The following is a 22,583-nucleotide window of genomic DNA, read 5'->3' as shown; positions in this document are numbered from 1 at the left end:
GGACAGGTCGCGCTGCTGGCTATTTAAGCAGAGCACAACCCGGGGTTTGGGTCCTTCACCATCTGCAAGAAAGAGCTGTTCAATAAACTTGCTGCTGAAGAAATCCTCGGTTGTTGCGTCGTCCTTATCGGCAAAGGCCGCGCGCGACAAGTGGTGCCGAAACCCGGGAAACCTGCCGAACCCTGGGCGGAGGAACGACTCGAAGGACCCCCGACTGCTCGTCGGAGGAGGATTCAAGCCAGCAGTGCGAAACCGCGGTACTTTTCTGCAAGGTATGATTTCTGTGGTCTGGTGTATTCTGTTTCTCAATGTTAGTCTCGTTTTTGTCTTGTTGTGTTGTCTGTGCCTTAGTTGTGGGAAACGGGACCATCAAGATAGTCTATCCGAAGCAGAAAAGGGAATTAAGACTGGTAAATCCCCTAAGGATGGGACCAAGGAAGATAAGGCTAAAGCGCTGAAGGCGCGAAAGCTAGTTAAGAAGTTTAAGAAACCAAAACAGACTGGTAGCAAGGAAAAGAAAAAGGTCGCCTCGTCATCGAGCGAGCCGGAGTCTACAGAGAGCGAAAACAGCTCTTCTGAGAATCAACAAACTGATGAGGAATCAGGGCTCGACCCTGACGAGCAGGCAGAGTTGGATGAGGAAGCAGCTAAATATAAGGAAGGGCGTTACCGTCCAGATCCGCCACCATATGTGGCCTATGCTGGCACTTCCGGGTTCTCCATGCGGAAGTCAGCCACTAAAAAACCCAAATCTGCAGAGATAAAATTTTCCCTGATATCAGAAAAAGAGAGGAAGCGGATTAAAACCGCGTTCCCAATCTGGAAGGACGCTCGGGTAGTTAATCAGACCTTATACCCACTTGAAGTATATGAACAAATACCGGTAACAAATCAAAGCTTGGCAGCAGCTGTGCTCTCTGCTCTTATAATCATTAAAGGACCGGATCTTATTTTAATAAGATCCAGGGGAGCTGTGTGTATTTTCCCACAGGACCAAGAAAATCCAATTTGGGTTCCGGCGCAATTGACCCGGGTGGTGAAGCAAGATGAGCCTGACCCTAACTTTGATCCTGATCCTGATGTTGAACGGACTGCTGACGAGCTTGGAAGTGGAGACCCAGGAGATTCCACTAATGACTCTCTGGGACTACCTTATTTGCCAATGTCTATCTTCTGCCTTTTCCTATTTTAAGGAATGGGTTGGTGTGGGCATGTTTGGAGTGATGTTTCTCGCAGGTTTGTTCCTCTGTTTTTGGTTGCTCTGCCGTTTTAAGAGACAGCAACATCTTAAAAATGTGGCCATGGTGCGGGCTATGCTGGCTGTGGAACAGGGAGCATCTCCCCAAGTTTGGCTTAACATGCTCAATCGTTGAGACACTGTCCGAACTTGTAGCACTCCTGACGGGCACAGGTTCCCATTGCACCAGGATGCTGTTCAAGACAGACTTCTGCACCTCCCAGGGCTCAGGTTCCCATTGCACGGGACTCAAGGTGCAGAGGGTCTCTTACACTGTGTAAACTCCTTGATCGCTGATGCTGTTGGCTCAGCAGGCTGATCGGTAACCTCATGGTGTGTTATTTTTCTGATTGAGATGCCCTTTAATATATATAAAAGGGGGAGATGTCGGGAGCCGCTCCCGCCATTACAAGATGGCGCCGGCTTCCTGCTTCCTGGTTCTTCTTGCCAGCATTTTCGCGCTTCTTGCCTGCGCCGCCCTGCAGTTTACGCATGCGCAGCTTTATGCTAATGAGGGTTTAGGCTGCACTCCAATTGCCAGCCATATGCTTATGAAGACTTGAACAGAGCACCAATTACAGACGGACAGGTCGCGCTGCTGGCTATTTAAGCAGAGCACAACCCGGGGTTCGGGGTCCTTCTCCATCTGCTGTTAAGAGCCTCACAATAAAGTTGCTGCTGGACAAATCCGTTGTTGCTGCGTCGTCCTTATCGGCGAGGGCTGCGCGTGACAGTTCCCAGCACTCAGTGAGGCAGAGGCTCATAGATTGCTGTGAGTTCAAGGCCAGCCTGTCTAAATGAGACCCTGTATAAGAAAAAAAGGAAGAAAGAAAGAAAGAAAGAAAGAAAGAGAAAGAAAGAAAGAAAGAAAGAAAGAAAGAAAGAAAGAAAGAAAGAAAGAAAGAAGCCCATCAAGATAAAGAGAGAAAGGAACGAAGAATGAACAGGGAAGATGAGTGTAACGGTGCACTCATATAATTCTAGTGCTCAGATAAATAGAAGTGCTAAGTGACCCAGAAGGGAAAAAAAATCCATTAGCTTCCAAAGACTTAGAGAAATCTTTTTCTTTATCCAAAAAGTCTTTTACACAGTTCCTAAGCACAATCACATCTCAGTATTTGGAGACAGCACCTGTTGTCCAAGCTAACACCCTTTGTCCTTTGCAAGATCTGTCACATTTTAGTGAGATTGCTGGCCAACATGATGGCTACCACACCAACGTTCATCTTTCTCACATATGAGAGAAAATATGGATGATTTAGATGGCCAACCTTCAGGAGGCAATATCCTTTTCAGAAAGCAAACTTTAGGTTCCTACCATACCCAAATGTTTGATCTTCAGAGACTATAATTTAATTATCTAGTTAAGATAGAAACAGAGCCTCTCAGTGAGTCGCAGTGAAATTTCTCAAGGTGCATTCTATATATTTGGCTTTCTCTGCTCTGCATAATCTGGGCATTTCCCTCTCTTGCTTCCCTTACCTCCCCCCTGTACAGTTTTGAATTGAATGCCAATTGCTAGGAGCTCTTATCAGGAAGATAAAGGCCTGCTGTGATAGCACCAGTTTGTAGTCTCAGTTGGAGATCAACGTGAGATGCTGTGGTTCACAGCTATCTTGGGAGACATAATAAAAACCAGGACTGCCAGGGTTACACAGGAACACCTTGATTCGAATAAATCAAAACTAAAAACAAAAACAAGAAAGATGAAACAGAGGCTGGCCTCCAGAAAATTCTCATTGGTGTAATGACTGAGAAGGGGACCATGTGGGGAGTGAAACCAAGCAGAACACACGATTCTCCTGAAAGCTTCCGGGTTAGAAGCCGGAAGTAAGACATGGGCATCTGCGCTTTGTTTTCTGAGTGCTGGGGACCAAGCCCAGGTCCCTGGACACACAGGGTACTTCATCACTGAGGCATATCCCTAGCTTTGCAGGGCCAGGATGAGGGAGCCTTACACGAGCCTATTCTTAGCTCGATGATAGATGATAGATAGATAGATAGATAGATAGATAGATAGATAGATAGAAAGAAACTATTTTTCATGTGTCTTTCCCCATCCTGTGTGTGTGGTTTATGCATGCATGTACACATATAAGTTAGTGTCCTTGCTTGTATGTGTGTGTGCTTGTGGAGGCCAGAGATGAATATTAAATATCCTTTATCTTTCTCCACCTTTTTTAGAGAGTGTCTTTCAACTCAGGGGCTGGCTCTTTGATCACCTCCCTCTGAGAGGGGAGCAGCCTTGCCAGGCCACAAAGGAAGACAATGCAGCCAGTCCTGATGAGACCTGATAGACTAGGGTCAGAGGGAGGGGGAAGAGGACCTCCCCTATCAGTGGACTGTGGGAGGGGCATAGGAGAAGAAGAGGGAGGGAGGTTGGGATTGGAAGGGGATGAGGGAGGGAGCTGCAGCTGGGATACAAGGTGAATAAACTGTAACTAATAAAATAAATACTTTTTTTTTTTTTTTTTTTTTTTTTTTTTTTTTTTTTTTTTTTTTTTAAAGGGAGAGTCTTGCTGAACCTTGTTATTTTGGCCGACTGGCTGGCCAATGAGTCCCTGCAGCCCTAAGATCTGCCTGTCTCTACTCTGGCCCCCGGTACTCCAGCTCTGTTCACAGAACATATTCCTCACCTGGCATTTATGTGGGTGCTGGTCACCTCACACTCCTGCAGTAATCTCTTTCCCACTGGACCATCTCGCAGGCTCTGTTCATGCCCCTTTGCATCTTAGCCACCCTGAAGGGCCTAGTCCCAAGGGTGCTTTCCGCTTTGCCTCAGTGCTGTGTTCTCCATCATCCATTCTCTGTTTTACGTCCTCTCCAGCACACTATCTGTGCCTCTCTCAGCACAGTGACCGCCTTCTGTGTCTTGCCCTGCAGATTCTTGCTAGAAGGCCCTGTCTAGCCCTCCAGATTTCTGGATATAACTACTCTATTTGCCCCAGCTTCGTCTCTCTAGCACACAGCCCAGCGTCTTGAGTATATTAATAGGAATCACACAAGCCATGTTTTCGGAACAAATGGGTCTTCTTCAAAAAAGTTCAAGCAGACACAGATAAATGTACCAATGTGGAGATAGGAAGCTGCTCTGGAAGGTGGAATGCTGGGCTCAAAGCTCCATATATGGGAATGTGTGAGGAGATCTAAACTGCCTGGCTTGAAATAGAGGGAAAAGTGCTGCATAAGGAGAGAAGAGAAATGAGTGGTGAACGGGAGCTGGTGGCAACCATAACAGTCGCCATTCACTCTGACCACCAGCTGGAAGGGAAGCAGGGATTGCCAGAGTTGGAGAAGGCGGCAGTGATCCCTGCTCGCACTCTCTCTTCCAGCAGTCTACCCTGCTTCCTGGCCTGGGCTCTCCGCTTCTCTACTCTAGAGAGATATTCTCTCAGAGGGCTCCTCTTCATGGGAGGCTGCAGCTTCAGCCTCACAGTAAGCTGGGGAGGCGCAGCATTCAGTTTTCTGGTTTCTTATCTGCCCTCTGCAGACCCTGGGGTGTTGGAGGTTGGACTAACGCTAATTACTGACCCTCAAGATCTGGTTACTGCCCGGATGGACACACCTATCTTTGTTTGTGTAAACCTGCCTAAAACATTATAACTGATTGGTTTATTAAATGGCCTCTACCTAAGGAGGGCAGAATGGGGTAAGCGTGCTAAGGTTCCCTGGCTTGGAGAGGACAGAGAGAATCACGGGACAGACAGACAGAAAGAGAGGAAGGAGGATGCCAGGATGGGTTAGCCTAGAGAAGAAAATACATGGGGCCAGAATGAAGGGCTTCAATAAAGGTGTGAAAAGGTCCAGATGAACAATAAAAGCAAGTATTTATAAGATTATAAATGGAAGATAGGATGGTTAAGGAGGATGACATTGGATGGGGGCTGGGAGATGGGTGGTGAGGATACAGAAACAGTGTAAGTGGAATATCTGCCTGGTAAATAAGACGATTATAATTCTAACAGGTGTCTGTGCCTTGTTAGTTGTGATGGCGGGTTAAGTAATACCACTATGATAATCTTAGGGCAAATAATAAACATTATATAGCCCAACACTCACTTTTTGTTTACAACACTGGGCTGAAAAGCAGGCACACGGGTACAGGTGGGGACCATTTGGAGGGTTATTGCTACAATCTGCATGTGCTGTAGTGGCCTTTTGGGTGGTAGAAGGACCTAGGGGGAAAGATGGGCATTTTGAAATGAATGTGAATTTATAGACAAACTCTTACAGCTATATACAGGCTACTCTCAGATTCACTTTTTTTTTTTTTTTTTTTTTTTTGAGACAGGGTGTCCTGGACTCACTTTGTAGACCAGGATGGCCTCAAACTCACAGAGTTCCCCCTGCCTCTGCCTCCCTGAGTTCTGGAATTACAGGCCTGGGCCACTGAGCCCAGCTCAGATTCACTCTTGTTGTGGAGGTTGCTTCAAACTCTAAAGCCTTCCCCTGGGATTACAGGTGTGAACCACCTCACTCAGCAACCTGAGATACACTTTAAAGGTGGAAGCAAAGCCAGGTGGGGATGTAAAGCCTGAAGGAAAGGGAGGACTGGCCAGTGACTGACCGGGCTTTTTCAGCTGTAAAAGGAAAACGGGGCTGGAGAAATGGCTCAGAGGTTAAAAAGCACTGGCTGTTCTCCCAAAGGTCCTGAGTTCAATTCCCAGGAATCACATGGTGGCTCATAACCATCTATATTGAGATCTGGCGCCCTCTTCTGGCCTGCAGACACATGTGCAGGCAGTATAGTGTATAAATTATATATATATATATAAACTTTAACAAGTTAAAAAAAAAAAAGAGAGAGAAAACAGCAGCACAGGGTAGAGTGAGAGCTAGAGGACAGCCTTCTTCAGGCTCCAGGGATGCAGAGTGACTGTAGGGCTTGGCTGTCGCTGCTGGAGGGGACGCTTGTGAACCTGGAGCACACTTCCTCTGAGGACTTCAAGACATCCTCAGCTGCTCTTCACATCCTTTCCAGTCACCGTTCTCTTCAACCCTTTCCCCTCTGTCCCTGAGCCCCAACTCAGTCCGCAGCTTCCCCTCCTTCCCAGAGCTCTTGACAAAAGAAATCTTGATCGGCAGACAATTCTGTGTTTGACTGCAATCTTTAGTCCTTGAGCCCATCTGGGTGAAGTCAACTCATTGCATGGCAAAGCCATGAGGCTGGGGAGGATGTCATCCTTTGGAGAGTTGCTGAGCCTGTTTGCTTATCACCATCACTGTTTGATTGGCTGTAACCTTGAAATTCTTCTTTTAATTTTTTTTTTTTTTTTAAACACAGCGTTCTCACTCTGTGGTCCGAGCTGGCTTTAAATTCATCATGTAACCTAGGTGAGTCGCAAGCTAGCAGACTTCGTGCCTCTTGCCTCCATCTCTAGAGTCTAGAGTACTGGGATTATAGGCATGAGTCACCTGGTCTGGGTTTAGAATGCATGTGTTAAAATATATAGAAGATGAATTTTCTTTTCTTTCATTCTTTTTTTTTTTTTTTTTTTTTTTTTGAGACATGGCTTCAATCTGTAGCCCAGGCTGGTTTCAAATTCATCGTGATGCCCTCTGAGTACTGGGATTGTAGGCCTGGGCTACCACTTACGGTAAAACTGACCTTCTTAGGTTTTTATATCATTATAATTCTTCATGCTGCCAAATAGAGACTCTGTGTTCATTACAAAACAACTCATCTGCCCCTGCGCCCCATGCCACTTTTTGTCTTTATGGATTGGGCAAATGGTATTTAGCAAAATGCCGTCAAGGTCCATCAACAGCATAGCATGTGTCAGAATTCTTTCTTTTTAAGAATGAATAATATTCCACTATCCGTGTACACCAAATTTTGTTTATCCATTCATTCATCTATGGCTCTGTCTTATTTTTCAGTAGTAAGGAAACTTTAAAGAGGGTACCATGCGGGAACAGTGATGAAGAGACTCAGAAGACTGTGCTACCTTTTAAAACGTATCAGTTACAATTGTGCACACGTGTGTGCGAAGGCCCCGCACTCCACGTGCACACATATACCTGGTGCACGTGAGGAGGTCCGAGTGGCACTTTCGGGACTCGGTCATCTCCCTCAACCTTCATGTGGGTTTGAGGTGTTTAACTTGGATTTAAAGTTTAATGACAAGTGCTCTTACTTGCCGAGCCATCTTGCCAGCCTAGTTCTGTCCTTAGACTACTATCAATAAAGCTGCTGTGAGCATGGGCATACAGTTATCTCAGTGTCTGCTTTCAGCTCCTTTGGGGAATAATCCAGAAACTCCTGGATTATTAGATACAGCTTCCTTAGAGACATCGGTTCCAGTCTTTTTACCCTTTTCCCAGTGTAAAGTAGTGAAACGGCGCCTCCCACATGCCAGGGGTAACTCGGCAGCCCACATCCCCAGCGGCTCAGTTTAGTTTTCTAACTTTTGTTCTGAAGTGTCTTTGTCTGTAAGTGTACTGTCTGCATGCCCCGGAACGGGAGTTCCTGAGAGTTGTGAGGCACCTGGTGTGGGGGCTGGAAACCTAACCTGGGTCCTCTGCAAGAGCAGCCAGCTTTCTTAACCAGTGCGTCTCTCCATCTTCTCAGCTTCTGTTTTTAAGAGACAGATCTCATTCTGTAGCTCAGGCCGGTCTTGAACTCATGACAATCCTCCTCCCTCAGTTTCCTGAGTGATTCCTTCTTTCCTTCCTTCCTCCCTCTCTCTCTTTCTCGCTTTTAGTTTAAGACAGAGTTTTACTATGCTGGCCAGGCTGCACTTGAACTTCCAAACCCCCTGCCTTAGCCCCAGCCTCCAAAGTAATTGGGATTGCAGGCCCGTGCCACTGGGCCTGCCAGAATTCTTTTCTGTTGTTGTTCATTTTGTCTTCTTTAAAGATTTAGATTATTTTTAATTATGTGTATGCATGTTTTTCTATGTGGTATATACACTGGAATGTGGGTGTCTGCCAGAGCCAGAGGAGCTGGGTCCCCTGGAGCTCAGTAGTGATGCTGTGAGCCAAACTCCGTCCTCTGCAAAAACAGTATTTGCTTTAACCACTGAGCCATCTCTCCAGCTTTGACAAGAGTTCTTCATATAGTTTGGATATTAATCCATTCAGATATGTGGTTTGCACTTTTTTTTTTTTTTTTTTTGAAACAGGGTCTCAGGCAGCCTTGAACTGGTTTTTTTTAGCTGAGTTGACAGGGAAGTTACTGTGTCTCTTGTGTGAGTACTAGTCTATCAGAAAACAGTCTAGTGACTGAGACAAGTCAGCCGGCCACCTCTGAACTATTGGTAGCATCCTTTGGGGCACACAAATTAACTTTTAAGTACAGTCCATCAAATTTTCTCTTGTGTTCACTGTGCTTTTTGGTATTATGGTCATAACTTAAAAAAAAAATTTTTTTTTTTCAGAGCTGAAGACTGGACCCGGGGCCTTGCCCTTGCTAGGCAAGTGCTCTACCACTGAGCTAAACCCCCAACCCCCATAACTTAAAATTTAAAAACAGCTTAAGTGAAAATAATTAATTGAAGCCAGAGCCAAGAATCTCATTTTACACCTGGCCATCAATTAAGCAAAGAAGCTGGTGAACTCACTCAGGCAGGCACTAGTTAATAAACGTTGGATGAGTGGCTCTCGACTGTGGGTCCAAACAATCCTTTCACAGGGGTCGCCGACAGCCATCGGAAAACACAGATATTTGCCTTACAATTCATAACAGCCGCAAAATTATACTTACGAAGTAGCAAAGAAAACAATTTTATGGTTGGGTTCACTGCAACATGAGGGTTGTATTAAAGGGCCGCAGCATTGGGAGGAGACGGGTTCCTTCCCAGACTGTCGCTTGCCCTGCACGTAGACCAGGCTGGTGGGCGTGGGCGGCCTTCAAAGAATGCGTGGTTTTTTTCTTTCTTAGAAGTGTGCACGATTTCCCCTTGTGTTAGAAAAAGAAAGAGTTGAGAATGAAGAGTTACTTCTCTCATTGCCGGGCTTTTTATTAGAGCAAGGCCACCCCTACTCATAATGAACTCGGCGTCGGCTACCTAGAGCTACAGGTCTAAAGACCTGCAGTCCCTGCCCAGTCCGCGTTTTGTGGCTTTTCAGTACGAACGGCTGAGGGTTCCTCTGCCCCTCGCTCCCCACACACCGGGAGCACGCGTGATTGGCGACTCTTAACGGACTCACGGAGTCTCTCATCTAGGCCTCCCTTCGTGGTTTTAAGACAGGAATAAACCTGGTGGCTAGGAGAGGGGACGGGGTAGAGCAACTTTTCCAGCCCAAAGGAGGTGCTGTTTTTAGAAAAATTAAACCCAACAGCAACCCACCTCCGGGAGCTCCTAAGGTTTTAGAGCTGTGATCTCGTCCAGCAGAGACAGCGCCTGTCCGGGATCTGCGGTCCTCAGCGTGCGCGGCGGTCCCCGCCAACACCACCTTACGGGGCGCTGGCAAGCTTCAGACCCCGAGAACCGCCGCCCCCGCCCCCGGTGCCATCCGACCAGAGGCCGGCCGCCCCCCGCCCGCCCACCCTGCGGCCTCGCTGCCCCCCAACTCTGCCACCGCAGACGGCCCGCGTCCCAGAACCGCGCCCAGCGAGCAGCGCCCCCGCGCGCGGAGCGTGGAGCGCGGGCTGCTCCCGGATCCCGCCGGGGCGCGGGTCGGGGAAGCCTGACCCGGGAGGGCGCGGGGCGGGCGCCGAGGGCCCGGGGAGCGGCCGAGGGCGGGGCGGAGGTTGCCGAGGGGCGTGGGCGCGGCCGGCCAGGGGGAGGGGCGCCAGGGGGAGCGGCGCCTCCCGCCGGGGGGGGGGGGGGGGAGCGGCGCGCGGCGGCCCCGCGGCGGCAGAGTGCGGAGCGGGACGCCACGGCCGGGCCATGGGCGTGCAGTGAGCGACGCTGCTGCGACTTCTCTGGGCGGCGCGCGTCCTCGGTCACCATGAAAGGTGAGGGCGGCGGCCGGCTCGCGGGCGGCTTCCGCGGGAGGGCGGCGGGCGCGCGGCCGGGGAGAGCCCGGGAGCCCCGGGGCGCTGACCCGGGGCGCGGCGCGGCTGGGTCCCCGAGGCTGGAGGTGGGGAGGCGCTCGGGCGCTCTCCTCCCCGTCGTCGGTGTCCGCGGTGGTTCTGGAAGCCCCGGATCGTTGTTTACGGATCTCGGCTCCCAACTTAGTAATTGGAAAAACGTGCGGGGGAGAGGGAGGCACCGCCGTCCTTCCGGGTGGGTTGGCCGCGCTCGCCCGAGCCCCCGAGCCCGCGCCCGCCGACCCTCCCGCCGTCCCAGCCGTCGCAGGGCCACGGGCCGGCTGTTTTCCCCGGGACTCGAGATGTCCTCCGTGCGCGCGCCGCGCATCTGGCAATGATTAGGTGCCCGAGGAGCTCAGCTGGCTCGGAGAGCGCGTTTGGCATCTTCCTCCGTTGGATCCACTGACTGGAAAAATAACTGCTCCCCGTTCCGCGTCCCTTCCCCGGGCCTGCCCAGGGGATGGGTGTCCCTCCGTGTGCCCAGGGGGTGCCACAAATCTTGCTGTGATTGGCCCCCTAGGTGGTGTCCTCTGCAGGCGGGTTTGTGGAAGTGTCAGATTTTTATCTTGCCTCTGGAAGAATCTGGAGAGAGGACGCCTTGGGGGTAGGGGTGGGTGGGGGTCGGGGCCAGCCCTCGGTGCAGTGGTAACACGCGGGTTTGTCAGCGGAACCCTGATTTATGTGGGAGATGAACAGTTACGGTCGGGCCCTCCGAGAGGGGTGGTTAAAGAATGGGCGGGCGCGGTGTTTACGCAGGGCTGGGTTCCCGGTTGGGGCTGCGGGAACACGTTTCATTCCCAGCGCTCGCGGGCCGAGTGAGAAATGCCTCCCGAGTTTCCAGACCGCGCGCTGCGGTCGCTTTGGCTGACTGGGGCTCCCCGGGAGCTCCAGGAACTTGGAGAGTCACTTTGCCCCGGAGGATTTCTGTGAAATGAAGTTCCTGCCCATTCGTGGAGATCCCGGTGCTGTGGATTCAGTCGCCTTCCAGAGACTCTTGCGTCTTCACTGGAGGGGACTTGGGACCCCGGCAAGAAGCAGGACTATATGCCAGGTGCTAAGAGGCACAGACCAAGGGAAGGACACGCAGATCAGGCTCTGACTTTCTCCCTCGAGAGTTTGAAAATGCTGTGACATGCTTTCTTGTTCTGCCCTCGTTTCTCCTGCCTTATTTTCAACGCAGAAAGCACGCATGTTTCTTAGCCGGGGTTCCCCTGCCCCCAAGCGCGATTGAAATTAGACCCTCGGCCACTGAGCCGCCTCCGTTACTCCTCTCTGCTTTTCAGTTTGAGAAATACAGGGTCTCCCTAAGTTGAGGCTGGTCTCGAGCCTGCGAGCGCGGGTGTGAACTTGAGAACCTCCTGCCTCAGCCTTCCGAGTAGCGGGAGTGTCCGAGGACTGACTCCAAGGCAATCTTGGCAGCGGTTAGTTTCTCAATTCCCGGCAAGGCAAATCCCATCTCCACACCAGCGCTCTTTCTTCAACTCCAGCTTGGCGTAGTAATTGCAGTTTTAGGTCCTTCTCAGCAGGCTCAGCTCTGGAATGCAAGACACAACTACAGGTTTTAAACGCATTTTGGGTGAGAATTAATGAGTCACTGGGGGACCGGGTTGGAAGCCTTTAGAGAAGGCTCATGATTTACCTCTTGTGGTCCGAGCCCACTAGACCCCATCACTTTCTGCTTCCCGCCAGGGAGACTGGATCCAGGGACTGACGAATTCATGTGTAGGCTAGCCATTTTGAAGGCCTGTTTTGTTTTAATTGATTAGTTGATTAACTAGCGAGATCTCTCTCTATAGCCTAAGCTGGCTCCTGATTCTTTTTTCCCTAACCTCTAGCGCTAAGATAAGAGGTGTGTGCCACCACACCCAACTTGAAGACCTCATTTAATTAATGACAACAGGGTCTTCTGTAGCCCACCCAGGGTGCTGTACGGTAGAGTCTACTTACGTTCACCTCCTGAATTCTGGGGGTACAGGTACTGTGCCTGAGACACCAGACCCGCTAAAGTGCTGACGTTTTACTTTTTGGCAGTGCTGAGGAGTGCACTCAGCCTCTCCACACACAGTGTAATTATCTGGCACCTGGCCATAGGTAAACCCAGCAATGGAGTCCTTGGGATCCTGACTGTGTCATTCGTCCCTTAATTCATTTCACTTCCCTTGGAATTTGACTTTCCGACTCTGAAGGTTGAGGCAGGAGGATTGGTAGAAATGTCAGTGAGTACTTGGCTGGTCAAGACTACTTTTTTTTTTTCTTTTAAAAAATTCTAAGTGATGAAAGTAGTAAGACTTAAATGCTTACACACTGTCCTCAGCCTTCGGTAGTCACAGGTTCCACATCTGAGGACTCAGCTGAGGACTGAAGATAATTGAAAAAAACATGTCTGTGTTGAACATGTCCAGTCTTTTATCTTTGTCATGTCCTCAATGACACAGTGTAGCAACTATGTACACACATTGATCTTGTAAGTCATTTAAAGCTGGTTTAGGCATGTGAAGGATATATATCAGTTACACACAGTACTGTGCCTTTTTTTTTTTTAGGCAGGATCTCATACCCAAAATGATCCTCCCACCTCAGCATTGAGAAGGCTAGGATTAGAAGTATAAAAAAAGAATAATACACCACAATGCCTGGTGTATTATTTATTTAATGTGGTGGTAAGACTTGAACCCAGTACCTCCCATATGTTCTCCGTTATTGAGCTACAGCCACATCCTGGAACCATTTTGCTTGGGCATGAACACCCTGTAATTTGATGATGTGTAGGGTTTGGTTGTTTGGAACCAATGTCTGCCTGCTGAGGAACTCATCTTTACCATTCTTTAGTTAAACAAACCCTGGGTACCATCAAAATCACAGAGCTTCTCTTTCTGAAGCAAGCATTTTTAGAATATTCAGTTTTTTAAATTTCGATGCTTAAACCTCATGGCTTCTTCAGTAACCCCATTTTGTGTTGTCCCAGTCTACTCTGACTCAGAACAACACCTTTCTGTTGCATTCAGCAAACATCTGTCTTTGCTCTCTTGCTTCCATCCTGGGAGTCCCAAGTACCAAAATAATGAAATCATTCTATATTTCCAGAAGAAAATCTTTTATTCCATGCTTGCCATCTCCCAAGCTGAATAAAATAGTTTGTTTTAGTTTATTTCCAATCATCTCATGATGCCATAAATCTCATGGCTTTGTATAGTCACATTTGTTAAGGAAGGAATCTGACTCCTTTAGTTAGGCGACTCATTACTAAATCACATTCCTGGTTCTCAATGTTGAGAATTTTGGTGAGTTTCAAAGCAGCATCCCTGTTGCCTAAGAGATGAGTGAAAACAGCTAGCACCACATGGGACTACAGAGGTCCAAACCATGATTCTTATTCATCCCAGGGAGGTTGGTGCAGGCAAATGAGTGTCCAGGGGTTGGGATGGAGCCTAGTCGGTACAATGTTGCTTAGAATGCACAGAAACCTGTCAGTCTCCTGCAAGGCAAAACTAGGTATATGATGGTTCCCAAGGTAGAGGTAGAAAGCTTGGAAGTTCAAGCTCACCCTAAGGTATGTAGCCAGTCTGAGGCCAGCTTGGGCTACTGAGCTCTTGTCTTAAAAAAAAAAAAAAAAAAGGCAACACAAAGTTTAGCAGCTGATCTCTCTCTGTAATATAAACATTTGTGAAAGACTGCTTGGCAATAATACTTTAACTGTGCACTGGTCAGAGCTTTATTTCTGTCACCGTCTTCTTTCTCCCAAACCCAGTCAGCTTGCTTTCTCAGTCAATCTCGAAGGTGCTTTGCGCTGAGTGGGATAAGCACAGCAGCCTGTAAGGGTGAACCCTGTGTAATATATCACCTCGTGATCCCATTTTCTTCAGGAAAGTGAAAATGCAGCGAGAGTCCTCTTTGCTTTTGCTAGTTGGGCGTCCAAACTGCCCCTCCTTTGCAGAGCTAATTTACAAGCCAATTATGCTTTTGACTTTTCATTAGCTTAGAGGTTTTTAACCTTTGGTTTAATTATTGTTAAGTATGGATCTTCCCTGTGATCTACCATACAATTTCCCAAGATTTCCATGCTTTCCTTGCCCCAGGCCACCACCCCTTCGCCACGGGGCTCATCACCCAGGACGGTGTGTCAGGAGAAGCAGGCACATGGTAGCTTTCTAGCCGTGCTGTACCTGGATGGCCGCTTTTCTAACAGATGCTTATTTTAATGAAAATACTTCTAAACCTCTGAAGCCAGGGTATTAATATAGCCTTAAAGCTGATACCTAAAGTATTAGCCTTCAGGTAGGAAGACAGAGATTCAAGTTTAGTGATAGAAAAAGTATATTTGGCCTTGGGTAAACCTGGCACATGGCTCGTTCCTCTTGGAGGCAAATCTTACACAAGGCTTGGAGGAAGGGGTGAGGTCCCTGGAGAGGAAGCGCAGAGCAAACCAGCTTTCCTGCCAGGCAACGTTTGTCATCACAAAACATGGGCTATCTTAGTTTCTTAGTTGCCAGAGACTTGGCTGTGGCTAAAATACAGGAGGACAGGGATCGAGGTCCTGGGTTGGAAAACAAATGCCAAGGATGATGCCCATTCTTGTACATTTCTGATGGGCCATGTAATAGCCCTCAGTTCCTCCTTCCCTCCCTCTCTCCTTCCCTCTCTCTGTCCCTCCTTCTTTCCCTCTTTCCTTATTCTTTAGTTTTTTTTTTTTGTTGTTGTTGTTGTTTTTTTTTAGACAGGATTTCACTGTGTAGCCTTTGCTGTCCTGAAACTTGCTCTGTAGACCAGGCTGGGCTCAAACTCAGAGATCACTTGTCTCTGCCTCCCAGATTAAAGGTGTGCTAAAACACTGCCTGGCTTTTATTTTTCCTCTTTAGTAATACCTATTGTTTCTTAGGCTCCTACCATGCCAGTCATTGTTACTTGTTATTTAATATTGGTAGGTTAATAACTATTCTCATATGCAGATAGGCAGACAAGCTTGGAGACATGGCCCTTTGAGCTCAAGGGCCCTAGGCAGTCAGTGGGAATCAGTATTCAAACTCACAGTCTGACTGCAGAAGCCATACATCCTCAGTACACCTTTAAGCCTAGCGATGCCATCAAAAGTCTTTCTGGTTCTGTTTCCTTCCTCTTCTTTCTTTGTGTGTGTGTGTGGGTGGGGGGTGGCGGGGGCTGAGCATCAAACCTAGGGCCTTATACGTGTTATCTAGTACTCTATATCCCCTTATTTCTTAGCATTTTGCTAAGTTGCCAGGGCTGGTCTTACACTTGTGATCCTCCTGCCTCAGCCTCTCAAGCAGCTGGGATTATAGGCCTGTGCAGTGCCAACACACCCAGCTCAAAAGCATGGTTTTCAAGGATAGATTTATTTTTTTATTGATTTTAGCATTTCATTGTATCTGTTATTGTTGGGGAGCATACATACGCAAGGACGCTTAAGAGTAGTGATAATTTTTTTTTCAAGATGGTTTCTCTGCATAGCTTTGTAGACCAGGCTGGGATTAATAGTGTGCAACACCACTGCCTGGCTATTTTTATCATAAATTCTGGGGCTAAGAGAGTCCTCAGGACTCTTGAGATCTTAAACGTGGAATTGCTAATTTCTGCTTACCTTTGCTTTCACTGGTATGTAATTAAGAACATCCCTTAAGCAATCAGCAGAGTCAAAATATTATATTGGTCAGTTTTTTGTTTCTACTTTACGGATCTCAAGCATTGAACTCAGGTTGACAGACTCAGTGGCCATCCCACTGAGCTGTCTCAGTGGCCCCTGAAAGGACAGGTTTAAAAAGGAGCTTTAGACGCTCTGTATAGGAAGCGTCTAAAAATGTTTTAAAGATTTACTTATTTATTATTTATACACTATTCTGCCTGCATGTGAGCCAGCAGGCCAGAAGAGAGCACCAGATCTCATTATAGATGGTTGTGAGCCACCATGTGGTTGCTGGGAATTGAACTCAGGACCTTTGGAAGAGCAACCAGTGCTCTTAACTGCTGAGTCGGCTCTCCAGCACGGGCTTCGTTCTTTCTTGCACACAAGACAGTTTCTAACCACACCATCCACCCAACACTTTCAGTCAGGCAGTGATTTGATTTCTACTTAAACAGGTGTCATTTGAAGAGCCCAAACCAATACAGTTTGTTGAAAAGACTGGTGATTGCCTAAGGGACGTTCTTAATTACATAGCAGTGAAAGCCAAGGTAAATAGAAATTAGTAATTCCGTGTTTAAGATCTCAATGGTCCTGGGGACTTTTAACCCCAGAATTTATCATAAAAATATTCAGTTACTATTCTTAAAAATAAAATTGCGGAATTCAACATGGAGGGAGGTTTTAAATTAAGCATACTTACTGGACTTTTGTTGTTTTGTTTGTTATTTGGTTGGTTGGTTGGTTGGTTTTTCGAGACAGGGTTTCTCTGTGTAGCTTTGGCTGTCCTGGACTCTCTTTGTAGACCAGGCTGGGCTTGATGTACAGCAATCTGCCTGCCTCTGCCTCCCCAAGTGCTGGGATTACAGGTGTGAGCCACTGTGTCCAGCAAGCCCTCTTTCCTCAGGGCAGTGCTGTTGGGAAGCTGGCTGATGTTTATAAACATTTGTTATTTGAGGGTCAAGCCAACCAGCCTGAAAGTAGATGATATATGCTTTAAGAGGTTACCAGCTCAGAAAATGTAATTATGCTGAGTGAACCCAAGAGTTGAACCTGACAGTTTTCATGTGGGCTCACAAACCAGAGTGCCTGGTGACTACATGAAAAGTATTTAACCATCCAGGCCTCAATTTCCCTGTGACGAGAACAGTAATGACTGTCTATCCAGGAGAGCTGTTTTGAGGATGAAGTATGTCAGTGTATATCAGTCACTTAGAACAGTGACTAGTGTTCAGAATTTGCTCTTACAGTCACTGTAATATAAGATCTTATTATTGTAATCTTTAAACAGTAATTTAATACCTGGTTATGAAACATTTATATTAATTTAATCAAGTGGTACAGTTAGCACCTTGAAGGCAAGTCCTCAGTTTTTGCAATTAAAGTAATTTTCAATTTACAGATGTGTTGAAACTGCCCTGGGGCAGGAGTGAGCTGTCTGTGGGGAACCGTGCTGGTTCTGTGCCCTGGTCTGGTGCTGTAGCTTTTTTTCACTGTCATTCTTGTGATGGTATCAGAATCAGTCCTTCTCAAAAAGCAGGGTCAGTTAAGAAACCTGTCATTGCAATGATGGCACGATTTCTCTTTGACAAAATAGTGGTGGAAAATACGTTTAATTTACCCAAGAACAAAAAGTTTTCATGGGTTTGATGATGATGATGATGATGGAATGTATATATATTTTAAAAGTTTAAGTGTTCTTTCTTTTCCTCTGTCTCTCTCTCTCCGCGTGTGTGTATTTATATATAACATGCAGGCCATGGCACATCTGTCAAAATCAGAGGGCAACTTGTAAGATTCAGTTCTCTCTATAGTCTGAGCAGAGCTTAGTGAACCCAAGATTTGAACCTGACAAGTTTAGAATTCAGGTTGTCTGGCTCGATAATAGATGCCTTTATCCACTTAGTTCCATTGACCTGATATTAGGAGTTTAAAAAAATATGTATCTCAAATCCAGTGTCCAGCATCCAGCTTTTTGTTTGTTTTGGTTTTGGTTTGATTGGTTGTTTTTTGTTTTTTCCAGACAGGGTTTTGCTGTGTATCACTGGCTGTCCTGAGCTAGCTCTGTAGACCATGCTGGCCTCAAACTCACAAAGATCTGAATGCCCCTGCTTCCCTAGTGCTGGGATTAAAAATAGTTTTCTACCACCACCTTGCTCCAATGTCCAGTTTTATCCCATAAGTCTTTGTTACCTTTCTATTGCCATGACAAAGCATCACAACCAAGGCAAATGATAAAAGAAAACATTTACTTGGGAGACAGAGGCAGGTACATCATCTCTGGGTTCAAGGCCAGCCTGGTCTACAAATTGAGTTCCAGGATAGCCCGGGCTACACGGAGAAGAAACCCTGTCTTGGGGTGGGGGTGGGGGTGGGGGGGAGAATAAAGGAGGAAGGAAGAAAGGAAGGGAGAATTTAATTGGTCTTATAGTTTCAGAAAATTACAGTCCATGACTGTCAAGGCAGAGCAAAGGTACGGTGGCAGGAACAGCTGAGAGCTCATGTCTTGATCTACAAGCAGGAGGCAGAGTGAACACTGGAATGGTACTAGGCTTCTGAAACCCAAAAACTAACCCCAAGAGACACACTTCCTCCAACAAGGTCAGGCCTCCTAATCCTTTCAAAGCAGTTCTAACAACTAGGGACTAAGTATTTAAATATATGCGCCTATGGTGGCCATTTTCATTCAAGCTACCACATCTTCCTCAAGTTGCTGCTGTCAGGTTATTCTCTTACAGCAATAAGGATATGACTTCCAAAAAAATCACAACATGAAACTCATTTGTTAGTATCAGGACAGGTATAACTATGTCTAACAAGTTTTTAACAATGTGACATCGTGTCTGTTTCATTAGTAGTGTTAATTATCCATTAAACTATCATTTTTCTATTTATTATTTATATTTGGGCTACCAAGTTCTAACTGGTTTTCAGTTTTTGCTGGTGGTACTTGGGATCAAACTGAAGAGCCTGTATACACTAGACAAATGCTCTGCTACTGAGCTACCCTCCTAGCCCCAGCCTTTTGCCTGCACACAAATACTTGGTATGTGCTTACAATATAAATCAGTGTTGAAATATATAACTTGAATAAAGTTTGTCCCCAGAGAACTTGCAGGCAGGAGGGCAAAATTGAGACAATGCATGAGCAACTGGAATTATGGGTAGCAGGTGGAACATGCCTGAGGTGAGGATTAGGTAGTCAAGTTAGGAGAGAAATATTTTCTTTTGGAGAAAAGATTTGAACTGATTTATTATCTTGAATTCTATTATATTTCAGGTTATATTATTCTATTAGGGTATCTCTGTTGGTTGGTCTGGAACTTGACAGGATTTGGAATTACTCATAAGATTCCATGTTGGGTGAATTTGTGAGGAAGTTTCCGGAGAGGTTGGACTGGAGTTGAAAAGCTACCCTGAATATGCTGGCACTGTTCTATGGGCTGGGGAGCCGAACTGAATAAAAGAAGAAAAGCGGGGCATGGTAGCACGCACACCTTTAATCCCAGCACTTGGGAAGTAGAAGCAAGTGAATCACTGTTAGTTCAAGGCCATCCCAGTCTACTAGTGAGGTCCAGGACAGCCAGGGCTACTTAGATCCTGTCTCAAAAAAACAGAACAAAACAAAACAAAAACCAACCAAACAAACAAAACAACCAAAAAACAAAAAAGGTGAAATCACACTGTGTGCTAGCTTTCACCTCTTGGTGTTTCCTGGCTGGTAACTTGTGGGACCACGCCTCCCCACCTGGTGAACTATACCCTCAAACCATGACTCACAGACCCTTCCTTAAGCTTTATTTGTTTGTTTTCAGGACAGAGTTTTTCTGTGTAGCCCTGGCTGTTCTCTCTCTCCTCTTTTTTAAGGACAGGTTTTTTTGTTTGTTTGTTTGTTTGTTTGTTTGTTTTCTGAGCAGCCCTGGCTGTTCTGGACTCACTCTGTAGACCAGCTGGGCCCCATGCTCCTGCCTCCCAAGTGCTGCTTGGCACCCAAAGGGGTGTGCCGCTAGGCTACTTTCCTTAAACTTTTGATGAGAAAAGCAGCTAATACAATGCCATTGAAGAAACATGTCTTGAAAGAAAAACAGAAGATGAAACTGGGCTACTGTGAAATCAAATGTAATATTCTAGGCATAGGAGAGCAAATTCAAAGTCCTCCCAGGTCCTGGTGGTATGAGCATTTAAATTCCAACTGCTTGGCTAAGGGAGGAGTTCAAGGCTATTCTGGACAACTTAGTGAAAAAGGGGTGAGCTACCATCCCACTGGTAGAGTTCTTGCCAAGCACATATGTGGTCCTAAGAGGAATTACAAGCACGCCCCCCCAAAGTCTCATCAACCTTGGTAATTATTTATAGACTATTGCTTTAATATAACTTAAAATAATCTAAACTTTAATTTCAAAACAAAAATTCTTTTGGCAAGCAGTACTCTTTAAAATTTTTTTTTGAGAATTTCATACACGAACATTTATATCATTTCCGTCTTCCCTCTTTCCCCTCCAACTTCTCCCATGTCCTCCTACTCCCTCTCAAATTCATAGCATCTTTTAAAATCATGTTTCACACACACACACACACACACACACACACACACACACACACCCCTCCATTTAGTGTTGCTCATATGGAAATGTGTTTAGGTCTGGCAGCTTGGGATTTGGTCTCCTATCAAGGGGCTCCTCCCTGGAAAGAACTGATTTTTTATTTCTCAATAGCCATTGACTGACTGTATCCCTTAGTAACTGTGTCCATTTCCTCCTGCACCCCAGCTCCTGGGATGACCATGAGGCCCTGTATTTATGAATAAATGCCTAGTCCATAAGCTTTGGCTTGTTCTCTCAACTAGCCCATAACTTAATTACCTGTTTATCTTACATGTGCCATGTGGCTGGTTACCTCTCTTCCGGTTTCATGCGTCCATCTTTCTCTGAGTCTGGAGTCAATCTCCCCCTCTCACTCCATCCCAGAGTTCATTTGCTAGAACTCCTACCTACTATTTCCAGCCTTAGCTAATAGGCAGGCCATCAGCTTTTATTGACAGGTAATGCTTCCATACAGACACAAGAGATGCCTTCCACAGCTCTTCAGCTAGGGATGGGGCCCTGTGAAAATTTTCGCATCTACGCATTGCAGCTGGGGGTGTCACTGTTCATGTCTTGTTTAAACAGCCATATTGTTGAGATTTCATGGGTTCAGCATTCCTGTTATGTCTAAAAGACACTGTCTTAGACCTTAGGGCAGGTATCCTGGTCCTTTGACACATAGACTCTTTCCACCTCCTCTTCTGTGATGTTCTTTGGATGTGGGGTCTGTGCTATATATGGAGCACTGACTGGGGTTGGGCACCCCATAGTCACTTCATTCTCCGCGTTTTGACCAGTCATGGATCTCAATAATTATCCCCATTGCCACAAAAAGAAGCTTCTTGGAGAGGTGAAAGCTACAATTATATGTGGGCCCAAAGCTAAGTATTTAGAATGTAGTTAGAAATTACACTGGTTTAGGAAAATGGCACTAGTAGGTGCTTCTTTGAGGTCTTTCAACATCCCAGCCACGAGTATTTCGTTAGATTTACAGGACCAGGCATGGATTTTCTCCTATCGAGAGGACCCCAGGTCCTCTAGACAGTCATTGGTTACCCACAAGATAAAATGCCATTATTGCACCATTGGCCAGATCTTGCTGGCCGTATCTTTGTTGTGATTTGTAGGCTGAACAGTAGGCGTGGGTCAGCTGATTGTTTTTCTCTCTTGGCTGCTTGTGTAGCACCTTCAGATACTGCTGTTTGTTTCGTTGGTTGGTTTTTGGAGGCAGGGTTTCCCATCACCTATGGTGGCCCCAGACTCACTATGTACATAAGAATGACCTTGAATCCTCCTCCCTCCACCTCTCAAGTTCCTTAACTATTGTCTTCCTACAGAGCCTATTGATAAATTTTCCCAGCTCCTCCGTTAGCAAAGAGGGTCAGCTTGTGACTGGGGTGGGCATCCAAGAACTTGAGGAAAAAGAAAAATGCAAAGGCTAATGGGACTTGCAACTGTTGGGACAAACTAGAGTAGGGTACAAAAGCCATAGGAAAGAGAATGAGTAGTTTATACCCCTAGCAGTGGGACATGCTAGAGGTCAAAAAGGTAGGATGAGGTTCTAAATTGCTGAAGTTTCAATTAAGATAGCTAGTCCAGCTTGATCTGGCCTGTATTTCCATCGTCTCAGGAGGTTGAGGCAGGAGGATCCCATGTTAAGACCTGCCTACAGAGTGAGTTCGTGGTCAGCTTGAGTAACTTAGTAAAACCTTGTCTGAAAATAAAAAGTGAAAAGCAGGCAGGAGATATAGCTTGGAGGAAGAGTGCTTACTTAGCACACACTGGGTTTTGGTTGGATCCCCAGGACCACAAGCAGCTGATATTATGTAACATTCTGTTCTGTTCTCAGAACCTATTTGTCCTAGGTTGTCCTTCTAGGATGCTGCCAATCAAGGTGATTCACAAAGGCTGGAGAGTCTTTGCAGCCGAATCTCTTTAGCAGCTGGCGCTCTCTGAAATGTGTTTGCTTTATCCTCTCACTCTCAGTACCTGAAGGGAGCAGCGTTGCTTTCCTGCAGCTAACCCCCTGTAGCTATGATGTGTGTCTTGCTACCCAGGGCCAGTTAGACTGTAGAACCTCTGAACCCCTGAGACCGCTGCAGCTCTGGCCAGCTTGGAACTCTCTCCGTAGACCAGGCTGGCCTTGAACTCAAA

General features: G+C 46.6%; 1 protein-coding gene across 1 annotated transcript in view; it reads left to right on the top strand.

Annotated features, from left to right (window-relative positions):
* The first annotated feature begins 10,054 nt into the window (after positions 1 to 10,054).
* Colec12 (collectin subfamily member 12) overlaps positions 10,055 to 22,583 on the top strand; it is a 167,364-nt gene continuing 154,835 nt past the window's right edge. The window contains exon 1 of the mRNA XM_055625822.1: positions 10,055 to 10,139. Coding sequence (XP_055481797.1) covers positions 10,133 to 10,139 — 7 coding nt within the window. The 5' untranslated portion in view covers positions 10,055 to 10,132. The remainder of the gene's footprint in view (positions 10,140 to 22,583) is intronic.

The sequence above is a fragment of the Psammomys obesus genome, unplaced genomic scaffold (assembly GCF_907164565.1).
Source record: "Psammomys obesus unplaced genomic scaffold, mPsaObe1.curated_primary_1811, whole genome shotgun sequence".
Taxonomy (NCBI): domain Eukaryota; kingdom Metazoa; phylum Chordata; class Mammalia; order Rodentia; family Muridae; genus Psammomys; species Psammomys obesus.
Note: the sequence above shows the minus strand (reverse complement) of the source record. Positions and strands in the feature narration are given on the sequence as shown.